This window comes from Salvia hispanica, chromosome 6 (genome assembly GCF_029641045.1).
Source record: "Salvia hispanica isolate PSC_SH4W2 chromosome 6, Shi_PSC_v1, whole genome shotgun sequence".
Taxonomy (NCBI): Eukaryota; Viridiplantae; Streptophyta; class Magnoliopsida; order Lamiales; family Lamiaceae; genus Salvia; species Salvia hispanica.
Genome location: NC_142697.1, coordinates 21580098 through 21592122, shown reverse-complemented (window position 1 = coordinate 21592122; position 12025 = coordinate 21580098). Strand labels below are relative to the sequence as shown.

General features: G+C 36.6%; 2 protein-coding genes and 1 long non-coding RNA gene across 3 annotated transcripts; 1 reads left to right on the top strand and 2 right to left on the bottom strand.

Annotated features, from left to right (window-relative positions):
• Positions 1 to 1081: 1081 nt before the first annotated feature.
• Positions 1082 to 3942, bottom strand: LOC125203971 (Ribosomal protein L9/RNase H1). The gene is made up of 5 exons (XM_048102503.2): positions 3688 to 3942; positions 3472 to 3606; positions 2796 to 2903; positions 2179 to 2256; positions 1082 to 1429 (listed from the first exon to the last, which is right to left on the bottom strand). The coding sequence occupies exons 1-5, from the start codon at positions 3799 to 3801 to the stop codon at positions 1268 to 1270; spliced, it is 597 nt and encodes a 198-aa protein (XP_047958460.1). The 5' UTR covers positions 3802 to 3942; the 3' UTR covers positions 1082 to 1267.
• A 183-nt stretch (positions 3943 to 4125) lies between these two features.
• On the top strand, positions 4126 to 6906 carry TAP38 (thylakoid-associated phosphatase 38). Its single transcript, XM_048102005.2, has 11 exons — positions 4126 to 4531; positions 5002 to 5133; positions 5249 to 5351; positions 5463 to 5573; positions 5677 to 5756; positions 5847 to 5900; positions 6061 to 6177; positions 6260 to 6314; positions 6402 to 6434; positions 6512 to 6558; positions 6633 to 6906. Exons 1-11 carry the CDS (start codon positions 4212 to 4214, stop codon positions 6754 to 6756), a joined length of 1176 nt encoding a protein of 391 aa, XP_047957962.1. The 5' UTR covers positions 4126 to 4211; the 3' UTR covers positions 6757 to 6906.
• Positions 6907 to 7325: 419 nt separating this feature from the next.
• LOC148923355 (uncharacterized) lies at positions 7326 to 7912 on the bottom strand. The gene is made up of 3 exons (XR_016132272.1): positions 7769 to 7912; positions 7631 to 7692; positions 7326 to 7533 (listed from the first exon to the last, which is right to left on the bottom strand). It is a non-coding gene; the product is annotated as an uncharacterized LOC148923355 (long non-coding RNA).
• Between the last annotated feature and the right edge of the window lie 4113 nt (positions 7913 to 12025).

Sequence of the window (12025 nt, the reverse complement as noted above, 5' to 3'; positions counted from 1 at the left end):
TTTGTGTACGGCTGCATATAGGGTGGATTTATTTTTTAGGCTGCATTTGAAGTTGATTACTAACAACTTTGATTTTTTATCCTTTTATAATTTTCAGATATTATTTATGTTATTTAAAAATATTTTAATTGAAGTTTTCATCTTACTAACTATTATTTGCACATCATATTTAACTTATAGGTTATATTTTTATTTTTAAGAGATGGTACTTTTGACTAACCACACACTAAATTTTGAAAAATAAATTGTGTGCGTATTATTACTACCTCCGTCTACAAAAAATAGACTAATTTTATCATTTTTGGCCGTCCATTAAAATTGGACCAATTCTAAATATGGAATACTTCCACCACCTTTTCTCTTTCTCTCTTACTTTATCAATCGCACATTAAAACTTGTGTCATTTAAATTATAACTTTGTCTATTTTTTTAGACGGAGGTGATATATCGTATCGTCCTTGCATCATACCCATGAAACATAGTGGCAGTCTGGAGTATTTATCGTAGTACTACACTTCATGGAAATAGGAAAAATTATTTGATCATAAAGGGCACATATTAATAGTTTAAGAATAATACTCTCGCCAATTACCATCTTCAAAAAATAGACAAAGTTAATGTGCAATTAGTAAGCAAGAGATGGAGAAAAAAAAAGCAATGGATTGTGGAATTTACATTATTAGTGGTGTATAATTGGATTAAAACTAAGTAGTATTATATTTAGACTTGGTCTAATCTTGGGGGAGGATCCAACGAAACTAGTCTATTTTTTTAGGGTGGAGAGTATAACAAATAAAAGAGTAGATTTGATTTACGTTTGTAATCTGTTCCAAAATATTCGAAGATATTAACACCATGACCATGCCTATTGTAAACTTTTGAGTCAAATGAGTATGACAATATACAGAAGGAACAACGCCACATTGTATTCATTGTTTTACGAAAACAACATTCAAGACGCGTCTAAAATGATTGCAGAAAAATTGGAGAAACATAACCTTGTTCTCAACAGTTTGATGTGTAAGTTTTAAGTTTTTATTATGTACTCCCTCTGTCCCACGAGGGAGTAAATGGGATAATATAAGCAAATGGGAAAATCGTTTTTCTGGAAAAAGATCTTGCAAAAGTGTTTAAGGTTCACATCAACGAGACATAAACTTGTCTGTGCCCAAAAATGCAAGACAAAAAAAAAATGGCATCAAATGACTAATCTGCTACATCTGACAACTTGAAGCATTCAACTGCAGATAACATCTGGTCCTCCTTTTTATCTTTTCCTGATTTTGATATTGAGAATCCAATCTTCTCCTGCTGGTTTAGGAATGGATTTCGGCAACCGGAGTGGCACCTTATGCTCCCCTACAGTCGACAATGGAGTCGGCAGGTGCAGATTTTCAGGTTCAATATGCACCTGAAGCTGCCTCGCTATCTGATTGTTTCCAGAAAATAAATAAATTAGTTAGATCAGTCATTATTCAATTATTGATCAAAGCATAATCAAAACCAACAATCTAATTTATAACAAGAAAGCACCTTAATCAACAAAAGTTGGGTCATTTCATTGATTTAATTGAAAGATTATAAACAGCTTTTTCATGCCACATACAAATAGGGTGAAGTGAGAAGTAAGCCAAGTTCTTTACAAGCACTCAGATAAATAAATAGACAGCTCATAAATCAGAAACAATAAGAAACTGCATTCAACAAGATGGCAAACATGCGCATTTTAATACCTACGTGGTGAAAATTTTCATTGTGTCCACCACCAGGAAGATTTCAATCAACTTTTTAGCTTACATGTTTAAGATGATTCTATTTACATTTCCTAAGTCAAGGACTCAAGTATACATTTCATTATTGGGTAATAAAACACAGTTGTCATATTAAGTCAACAGAGCAAATGGCAGCTCAAATTTGAAAGACGTTTTTTTGGCAGCATTTCACATTGTCATTTCTTGATTGAATGCACAACAGACCAGTTCCTGGACACTTGTTATATCCCCTTATAATGGCTCCAAAACCCTTTTACTAAATTGAGTTTATGCACTTTTACATTACATCATAGTATCATACAGTAGAGATAATTACCAAGACATGCCCTACAAACAATAATTTGAATTCATAAGCCATAGCTTAGGCTAATCTCTGAATCTCAATAGCAAAATAGTAAACTCATACCTCAGCCAAGACTTCTTCCTTGGTTACTGGTTCACGCAATTCATCTCCTTTTCCCTCTATGATGAACTTCCGTATATTCTGACAGAATGGGAGGCATAAATGACTTTACATTTAATAGAAAATATTGAAGCAGTGTTCCATGATAAATTTAGATAACAACATTTTGAACTATACACTTCCTAGTTGCTTCTAAGCCTATACTAGATATAGGGAACGGAAAACACAAGGAGAGAATTCTTGAAAGAAAGAACGGAAGCAGAATTAAATCACACTACATGACATAAAACTAATCGATTTCGAATGATAGGTTTATAGGTGTTAAGAGTTAGTTGATTGCTCGGTAATAAAGTCAATAATGAGACAACCGAGAACCAATTATTCAATCAATCAACAGAATTACACTATTTCGTAGTGCAGCATCAAGAGATAAATGTCGTAGTAAAAAGCTTCAGAATGATTTATAAAGAACCAATAGGACAGAGAAGAACTGATATGATAATATTGAACTAATTTACCGTAGTACTTCAATAAAAAAAAGAGTTGAGATAGCTATTTTCAGGAAAACTTCTCCAGCATTACATGTAGAAAGAGTAAAGCTTAAAATTTGAACTACTAACCACTCTGGTTTTAGCAAGGCGGTTTGCTGCAGCCACATACTCTTTAGTCTTTGTTTCATCACTCTTTACAACTACTTTAACCGTTTCAACCTCCTTAGGCTGGTAGATCTGATAGAAGTAATACAGCTCTAAAGGATTACAAACATCATCATAACATTAAATCAGGTAATCTGATGCATCAAATAAACAAGAAATTTTCAAGGCAGTACCAAACTACCAATAGCTCAAAACACATCGAAAAAGCAAAACACTTAAAGTGACAACAATGATCACCCGAGGAGACTATTGTCCACTTCCACTTGGTAGCAGAACTTCTCTTAACAATGGACCAGCATAACAAGGTACTCCTACTATGAGCAGTTTTTTAGAATAAGGCCATACCTTTGGATGCAATCTCATCCCAAGCCTGTTTAGATGATATTGATCTCATAACTTTATTCCACATTAACTAGCACCGCTTCCTAAACCACCTAAAGGAGCACCTCTTACCGACTAGTAATTCTGCAATTTTATAAATTCGAACTTCTTTTTGTTCAGCATAAACGACCAAAGTAACAAGTCTTTGTAAAGATCAACAATCAAACATACGAGTTCAGATTGCTAATGAAAATAATCATGAATGTAATCACACAATCAATTACTCCGAGACATTAGTTAAACCTAAGGAAGGAAATACCTTGCGCTGCTCATGAATGAGATGCGCAAACTTGTCGATATTCGGTACAGCGAGCAATTTCGGCATCAAATGATTCCGGAAAAACCCTGGCGCAACCTTGACAGTTTCACCAGCTTTTCCGAGCTTATCAATCGTCTAGATCAGCAAAATGAAAAAGCATTAAGGCGTTGTATTGAGGGGGGAAATGAGAAAATAGGGCAAAATTGAGGTGCTAACAGTCGTCAGGATAACTTCCAGCTTCCGATAACGAACGCCTTGAGCGGCGAACAGCAGCGGGTGGTGCATCGTGCTCTTCCGCATCGCATTTCTTCCGTATTGTAGATAAGCCATAATCACCGCCGTATAAGGAAGGGGTTTTTGTAGATGAACGGGGATATCAGGCTCGGCGGCGAGGGTAAGGGCTTTAAGCTTTCATAAGGGGTAATTTAGTAAATGTCGTTTTGTTACTGATGAAGACGATCACTATTTTCAGCACTGTATTAATTTTTTCTGTGTGAAATTAAATACTACTCCTAAATCAAAGCCTAAGCCCCGAATAAAATGGGCCAAGGCCCAAAGAGATCAACCCGGCCCACTAGCATCCTGGTTGATGGACTCAAAACAAGAAAATCCAAGCCGTTAATTCAGTTATCATCTCTCATTAAACCTCAACCAGGCAAAATATAGTCTCACACCAAGAATTTCGCCATTAGTGAGATATGATTCTTGCACCCTCTTGATTCTTTCACCATTAATGAGATATGGCCTTATGCAGTCCACAGCTACACAAGTTTTTGCTGAATAAAATCTGCGGCAACTATGGTTCCGACCAGACTTCCAAGAGGAGTAACATCTTAGTAAAGGGCGGAGAGGGAAGAATACTCTGCTCCGCCATCGCAATAGACGCGCCTTCTTCGATTGCAAGCGTGCCGGGGATCAGATGGGGGTCGGCTCAGCTCAAGGGAGCCCGCAAAGAGATGGAGGATGATGCCGTCATTGTTCAGTCTGATGAGCTTGATGGATTCTCCTATGCTGCAGTTTTTGATGGCCATGCCGGATTCTCTTCTGTTCAATTCCTCAAGTATGTACAACTTATGCTGATTTTTTGGTAATTATTATTTTGTCGTTTGCTTTCGCTTTGTCTCGTAGTTTATAGGTATTAGAGAGCAATGAATCAGTGTGATCTCATGATTGATTTACATGTGTATTAATCATATTCCACCTAACTGGAGTTTTGCAGTAATTGTTTCATTTTTACAACTGAGAGTTAGTAGTTTTCTTACTGCGTTAGTATCATTGGAATTGATTAAGAGGGTATTTACTTTTGCAGATTAGGCTAGATAGATGGATGAGTTAGAAACTAGGGATATCTTAAAGCCCTTAATTATCTCTGTAATTTAAGGTGACCTACTTGGTTCATATTTGATTGAAAGTATTAGGATCACAGAAATCCTTGAGATGAATATAAAAATGCTCACTCGTGTATGTTATATAGTAAATTCCCCTATTAGTATAGAGTAGGAGCCATCAAATGGTGCTCTTGTGGTGCAGGGAAGAATTGTACAAAGAATGTTATGCTGCATTACAAGGCAAAAAGAGACTGTTAAGTGGGAAGGATTTCAAAGCGATCAAGAAGGCACTAGAAGACGCTTTTGAAAGTGCGGATGCCAAACTCTTGAAATGGTAAAGAAACTAGTGCTTCTTTGTATGTGGAGCATAGATTATAAATCTATATATTCAGTCGAAAATATGGATTATACATGGTATGTGATTGTATTGAAGGTTTTATTTTGTAAAGGCTTGAGAAGAGGGGAGAAGAAGACGAGTCTGGTGCCACAGCGACTGTTGTCTTTCTTCGCGATGATGTGCTGTTTGTTTCTCATGTTGGTGACTCATGCTTGGTACGATCATGGAGAAACCAGATCCCTTTCTCCGTACATTTCTTGTTTTATTCCAGTAGAGGTACTTAAAAATGTGTTTTAGATTCTTCTGATTTATTTTACCAAATGCAGGCTCTATCACGATCGGGAAAAACAGAAGTCTTGACCGATTCTCATAGGCCCTACGGGACCAAGCCAGTCCCACTGCAAGAAATCAGGAGAATCAGAGAGGCCGGTGGTTGGGTGTGTGTTTCTGCTCATTTTCTCTATGCAGCAAACATATGTTGAAAAAGTAAAGCTCTATAAGCAACAATCTAATAGATGCAATCTTTCCTTGTTTATGCAGATTGTCAATGGAAGGATTTGTGGAGACATCTCTGTATCCCGTGCCTTTGGTGACATACGGTTCAAGACCAAGAAATACGAGTTAGTCCTTTTGCCTTACCCAAAATTTCTGAAGCTCTCACAATATTTTCATTAGCTAACCTTTTCGTTTATCTATTCTTTTTATGGAAGGATGCTGAGGAAGGGAGTCGAGGAAGGACGATGGACTGAAAAATTTGCTTCACGGTAAGAGAAGAGGTCTATTGTTCTTTGCATTAATATGGATAGTTTGAAATAATATTTTTCTGTTCAAATCCCTTGAAACTAGTATACTCTAGAATTTGCTGCAGTTCCAAATAGTTGTTGTTTCATTTTCTTTGATGTAAGTTTTTGTTATTTTGGTCAGCATACAATTTACTGGGGACTTAGTTACCGCTTCTCCTGATGTTTTCGAGACAGCTCTTGGACCGGATGCTGAGTTTGTAGTATTGGCATCTGACGGCTTGTGGGATTACATGAACAGGTGAGAAACAAAGGCCATGCGACCTTTATCTATTTCTATTCATCACTATGGGTTTATTTAGTTTTCTTCTCATTATTTGTAGCTCGGATGTAATAAATTTCATCAGAAATCAGCTTTACAAACACGGAGATGTTCAGGTTAGTTGTGAACCATGGCTGAGTAACTTATGAGTTATGAGGTTCATGAAATAGTTGAAATGATTTTTATCTCCTTTTTTTTGGTAGATGGCTTCTGAGGCTCTTGCACAAGTGGCTCTGGTAATTGATAAACCGTGTTAAATTGCATATGTGAGCTAACACGTTATTGACCCGTGTACAACGAATTTGTATTGCAGGACGGAGGCTCACAAGATAACATCACCATTATCATTGCTGATCTGAGGTACATATGCACAACCTTGTTCATATTTTTGGTGAATAGGCTGTATATCTCATCTCGTGTGTTGGTGCGAACAGGCGAACAGACTGGCAGAAGCTAAATCTTGGGGTACAGAAACCCAACATTGCGTTGGAATTGGTTCAAGCTGTAGCTACTATCACTTTCGTTTCGCTTGGTATATGGATCTCAACTCAACTTTGATCTCGTGATCAACACGAGATGCAACGACCATGTGTACATAGATGCTATGACAAGTGAAATATTACAACTGCTAGTTTACCTCACCATGGTGCTGTGTAGAAATCAGGCCTCATTTATCTGAGCAGCAATCAAGAAAATTGAACAGTCCAATATAGTTCTCCAATCATCAGCATCTCTTCCAATCTTGTGTCACCAAGAATTTGGAGGTGGATTTGTTTTACAAGATTCATTAACTTGGTAAATCCAGTCACCATCAAGGCAAAACTGATTCTTGCTGTAAGAAAAGCATCCAAGTGGGATGTGACTAATTTTCATTAAATAGCTAAGGATAAAACTGAATCAAAGAGATTAGTGGAGTTAGCATTACACATAACTGTGCATATCATTATTACACACCATCCATGCACTATATATTCTCTCTCATAATTATTTCCTCTTGATGCAGATTAAGCAGCACATAATTACACCAACATCCTTATTATAGCCTAGAACAACATCAAGATTAAAGTAAAACTCAAAACTCATACCACTCTGATATTATATCGGTATGGATAAAGGTAGATAAAGCATTGAAGAATGTCCTTAATGACCATTAGGAACATTGTTTTATTGATGAAACCTCATATACTAATTAGCACTACAAAATTAAGGATTTCTAGCGCCACCGCCTCCTTTCTTCCCTCCTCTTGGCTCGTGCTTCGGATTAGGGCCTGCATTGTCGTAATCAAGCACCACGTCGAATTCAAGGAGCTTTCTTGAATGTGCATGGACTCCTGCCTGCATAATTTCCAGATTATCTCATCATAAATATAAGCCATAAGCAATATTCTTACTAAACAAAACTATTCTAATTTAAGAGCTACAAATATCTTACCTTGTGAGGAGAGAGGAAGGTGTTGGTGGTGCCAATTGCAGTTGCAGAGCACTCAATGGTTCCTGCAGAAACAAACACAAACATAAGAAAAATCTTTTTTCTGTACCAACAAATTTAGATTTCAAACTAACTAATCACCTGCATTTAACAACATAATCACCAAAACAATACACAAAACAGAGCTCTTCATCATATGATTGGTGGCTGCCCTTGAATTTGTAGGATTTTCAGGGTTGGGGAGCTGGTTTTATAAGCAAAAAAGTTGTGGTGATAGTGCACCCCAGCCCACAACAGTTGATACAATGATGATGCATTACTCAAAATATAAGTCAACTTTATAAATATGCATGTTTACATCAGTTTTACAATAAACAGTACATAACTAATGCACATTCTCTAGCAAAAACTCTGTTCACATCACACCAACCACTTGCATTTTTCACTTTTCAGTTTCCATTTACTTTTTGCTGCTTATCTTTTCTCTATGCTTTTTGTGGCAAATAGATCATGTCATATATCTTCAACTGTTGATATAACATGTTAGATATACTTATATGTTGAATTAATCAACGGTTATGATGAGCTCTTGTGATTCTACGGACAGATGTAAGGCTCTGATATTTGAGATTATGGATTGTAGAGGTAATCCAATTCCCTATATGGAGCTGACCACTTGGGCTAATACTCCATATAGTATAAAAGTCTTCATTCGACCTAAAAGTGGAGTATGGATGCCGTGTCATTCAAGCTCGGGTCATATTGCTTCGTCGGTAGATGTGTGACCGCACCCAACAAAATTGAGTGCAGTCGGATATATTTAGGGCATGCTCAATATCGGAGCACAACATTGAACTTGCCGTGCTTACGTGGCATTTCCGGTTTTTTCACTTTTTTATAAATTGAAATATTAGATGTAAAAAAATTGAAAAAGAAATTCAATTCAATGAAACTTTTTACTATGAAACTTTTAGTAGTAGTTTTCATTTAGTAGTATATTTGAAAGTTATAAATAAAGAATTGTAAAATACGAATAGTGTAGTGATGAAGAGTTGTGGATAATGTTTAAAGTAACAGTGATAAATGATTGTTGTGTTGATGGTAACTAGTAAATATACGTAAATACAAATACTACTACTACTACTACTACTAGCGTTTCCATGTATTTTAAATTGATCATAGTTTCATATTATTCATTACTGATAATAGTAGTATGAAACAAGTTCTAGCGGATATTCTTATTGGATTTTTTTTTTGTATCCAAAACCTAATTGTTTTTTAGTTAAATTTGCTTATGTGAGAAAATATGTAATGATGATTTCGTGCATGCTAAATCACAGAAGGCCATTTAAAATGGATGATTTCTCAAGTGTTAGTAGAAATTGACTTGTTAAGTGACACAACTCCACCATAATTCAATGGTGCCTCTCATCCTCATATTTCGGCTTTCCTCACAAAAATGAGGGAGACAGAAATGGACAATGACCTACCAATTAAATCAATGTGATTGGAATTTATTTCTTCATATATTATGTTCAGGATTAAGAGGTTCAATCTTTGAGAGCAATAAGTGGCACCACTACCAAAAGGCAGACAGAGTCTTTTAGTAATAAATTTTTATTTGATTAATATAATCACTGCAATGATGAGAATTAATGTGTAGTGTTTGATGCAGTAATTACGAGACTATAATTAAGTATAACCTCTGTTTTCCACAATGTTTTAAAAGGTTGTCGGGTATCAGGAAAAAAAAAAGCTGTCTATTACTCGTACAAATGCGATTATTACTAAATGGATTTATCGCAATTATTTGTGTCGCTCTTTAATGCAAACTCTTGTAGTTGTGTCCAAGATATAGATCCAAAAACTTGTTATACGAATGATGTGTGTGTATGAATGAAATCCGTGTTGTCTGAAAGGATATGGAAGAAGATCATAGGGTGAAAGGGTGTTTTGACAGCTGGCAATATAGATGCAACATGACAATGTCGGAATGGCTGTGACACTGCCAAAATGTGCAGTGAAGTAACTAACTACTGTTGAACCACTAAATTACAGTATTCACAGCTTTTTACAAAGTTGAGCACAATCATAGGGATATCATCATTTTCAACATATAGATTCTGTATTGCTTTCAGGGATGAGTATAAGCACAAGACAAGAATACACTTGCCCTTCCACAAGAATATAATCAATTCTGTTGTTAATCAGTGTGACCAAAAAATCACAGCATTCCAATAAACCGTGCTTGGAGATTGCAAACAGAATATATTACCTCGCCCGAAACCAGAAACGCAAGAGGCCAGTTGAATGATAGGGGGTATAATTTTGACAAATTTAACACCTAACACAAACTGAACATCTGAAAATGCAAATGGAATGTTAAAATGATGAATGTTATGTATATTTGTATGCCACCCAACGCAATGTAACAATGCAACGCACGGACAGATCTTGTTCAAAAAAATGTAGTGAAAGTGAACTGCAAATATGGAAATGAAGAAGAAAAAAAAATGGCTCATGCTATACGGCACCACCCAATTACAATAGTGAAGCCAATATCAGAACAAGCAGGCATCACCTTCCAAATGCCACATCACTATCTCAGTGAAGAAGCCATTAACATTTAGGGTTAACTGCTTTTAAAGTCACCAACTTTCCACGAATTCCGGTTTTTCCCACGAACTTTAAAAAGTTCGTGTAATGTCACGAACTTTATTGTCGGTTGCCATTTTCCCATGTCAGGTTTTCTGGTCTGATTCAAACTGTTCGTTTCCTATTAAGACAATTTCCAAATTCTTTTATCTTACTATCGTTACCTTCGTCTTTGAAATAGCTTCGCGTGGGTACTTTGTACGCCTCAATCGGAACTCAAATGAAGAAGTTATGGCTATTTGATGAAGGCTACGACCTTTGTGCGACCTTGTACTATCATAATGACCATAACTTCTTGATCCGAGTACCGATTGAGGCGTACAAGGTACCCACGCGAAGCTATTTCAAAGACGAAGATAACGATAGTAAGATAAAAGAATTTGGACATTGTCTTAATAGGAAACGAACAGTTTGAATCAGACCGGAAAACCTGACATGGGAAAATGACAACCGACAATAAAGTTCGTGGCATTACACGAACTTTTTAAAGTTCGTGGGAAAAACCGGAATTCATGGAAAGTTGGTGACTTTAAAAGCAATTACCCCTAACATTTAACACCAATGTTCCACATCCCCCCAAGGCAAATGTAAGGAGCCCAACCCATGATGTTTAGTGACAACAAGCTAGAAGTAAAAAAGTCTTCTCTTGTCTAATGATTGCAATGATCTCGCAAGACAGAACTGAATGTAGTATAATTTTTAACCCCAACTCGACACGACCACATGCATGCAAGTAAGTTATGTGAACCGAGTAGTCACTGCCTCAAACAGATATGGCACGACTAGTGGCCATCTTGGCCTACTCAGAGGATTCTTTAATCAAATGGTCATCAGAAGAAGATAAACATTCATTTAAAAAAGTCTTTGCTAGACAGAGATTGCTGAATAAGAGAAGCAGCATTATTTCCCAGCATATCTGCTAGATATCCAAGGACACCGGTTCCCATCTTCTCTGATGTTGAAAATATCTTGAATATGTGGAGTTAATTTCTCATAGTACGTTGACCCAATAGAGACCAAAACACTCATATGCAAACAACTCTCATTATGCAATCAAGTTCGAAAAATTAATTTGGGCAAATCTGAGAGCACTATATAAAGCTCTAGTAGCAGCAAGCCAAGCCGGACTTCTGTATTGAATTAACCACAGCAATGAATATCTTATTCACTTGATCTTGCTCAATAATCTCCGGACCAATTTCTTCACACATGTATGATGTATGATGCATCCAAGTGTTTCGTTTCGAGGGTAGGTTGCTTAACATGAGGATGAACCTGGTGAACCTTATGAGCTCAGGCTACGGCTTCAATGCCTGCAACCTTTGCAATGACTTGTGATGTCGTTGACCTAGCCTCAGGTGTAGTAGAGGAGAGCGTCTGTAACAAGAATGCCCTGATCTGACTTTTCACAGCCACGTCCAGTGATAGCCATCTTTGCACAAGTTTTTGCATCCAATGCATTTTTAAGAATCAAACCTTCTAGTTTACAAGCTTCTCCTCACTAGCAATTAAGCTGTCCAGAAAGTGATAACAAGAATGCAGGAAGATTTTGCTCCTGGCAAGGTTTCTTCTGCATGTTTGAATCAACAGCTTGTGCACTCAAAACAACTTGGATGACTTCCATAGTCATATTATATTCTCTGCAAATTTACACATGTGCGTCAAGTTACAATACCAAGGCACTTACTAATATCAGGGTTCCATCATTGTTAACATAAACACTATTTAGCTCATATAGTACAA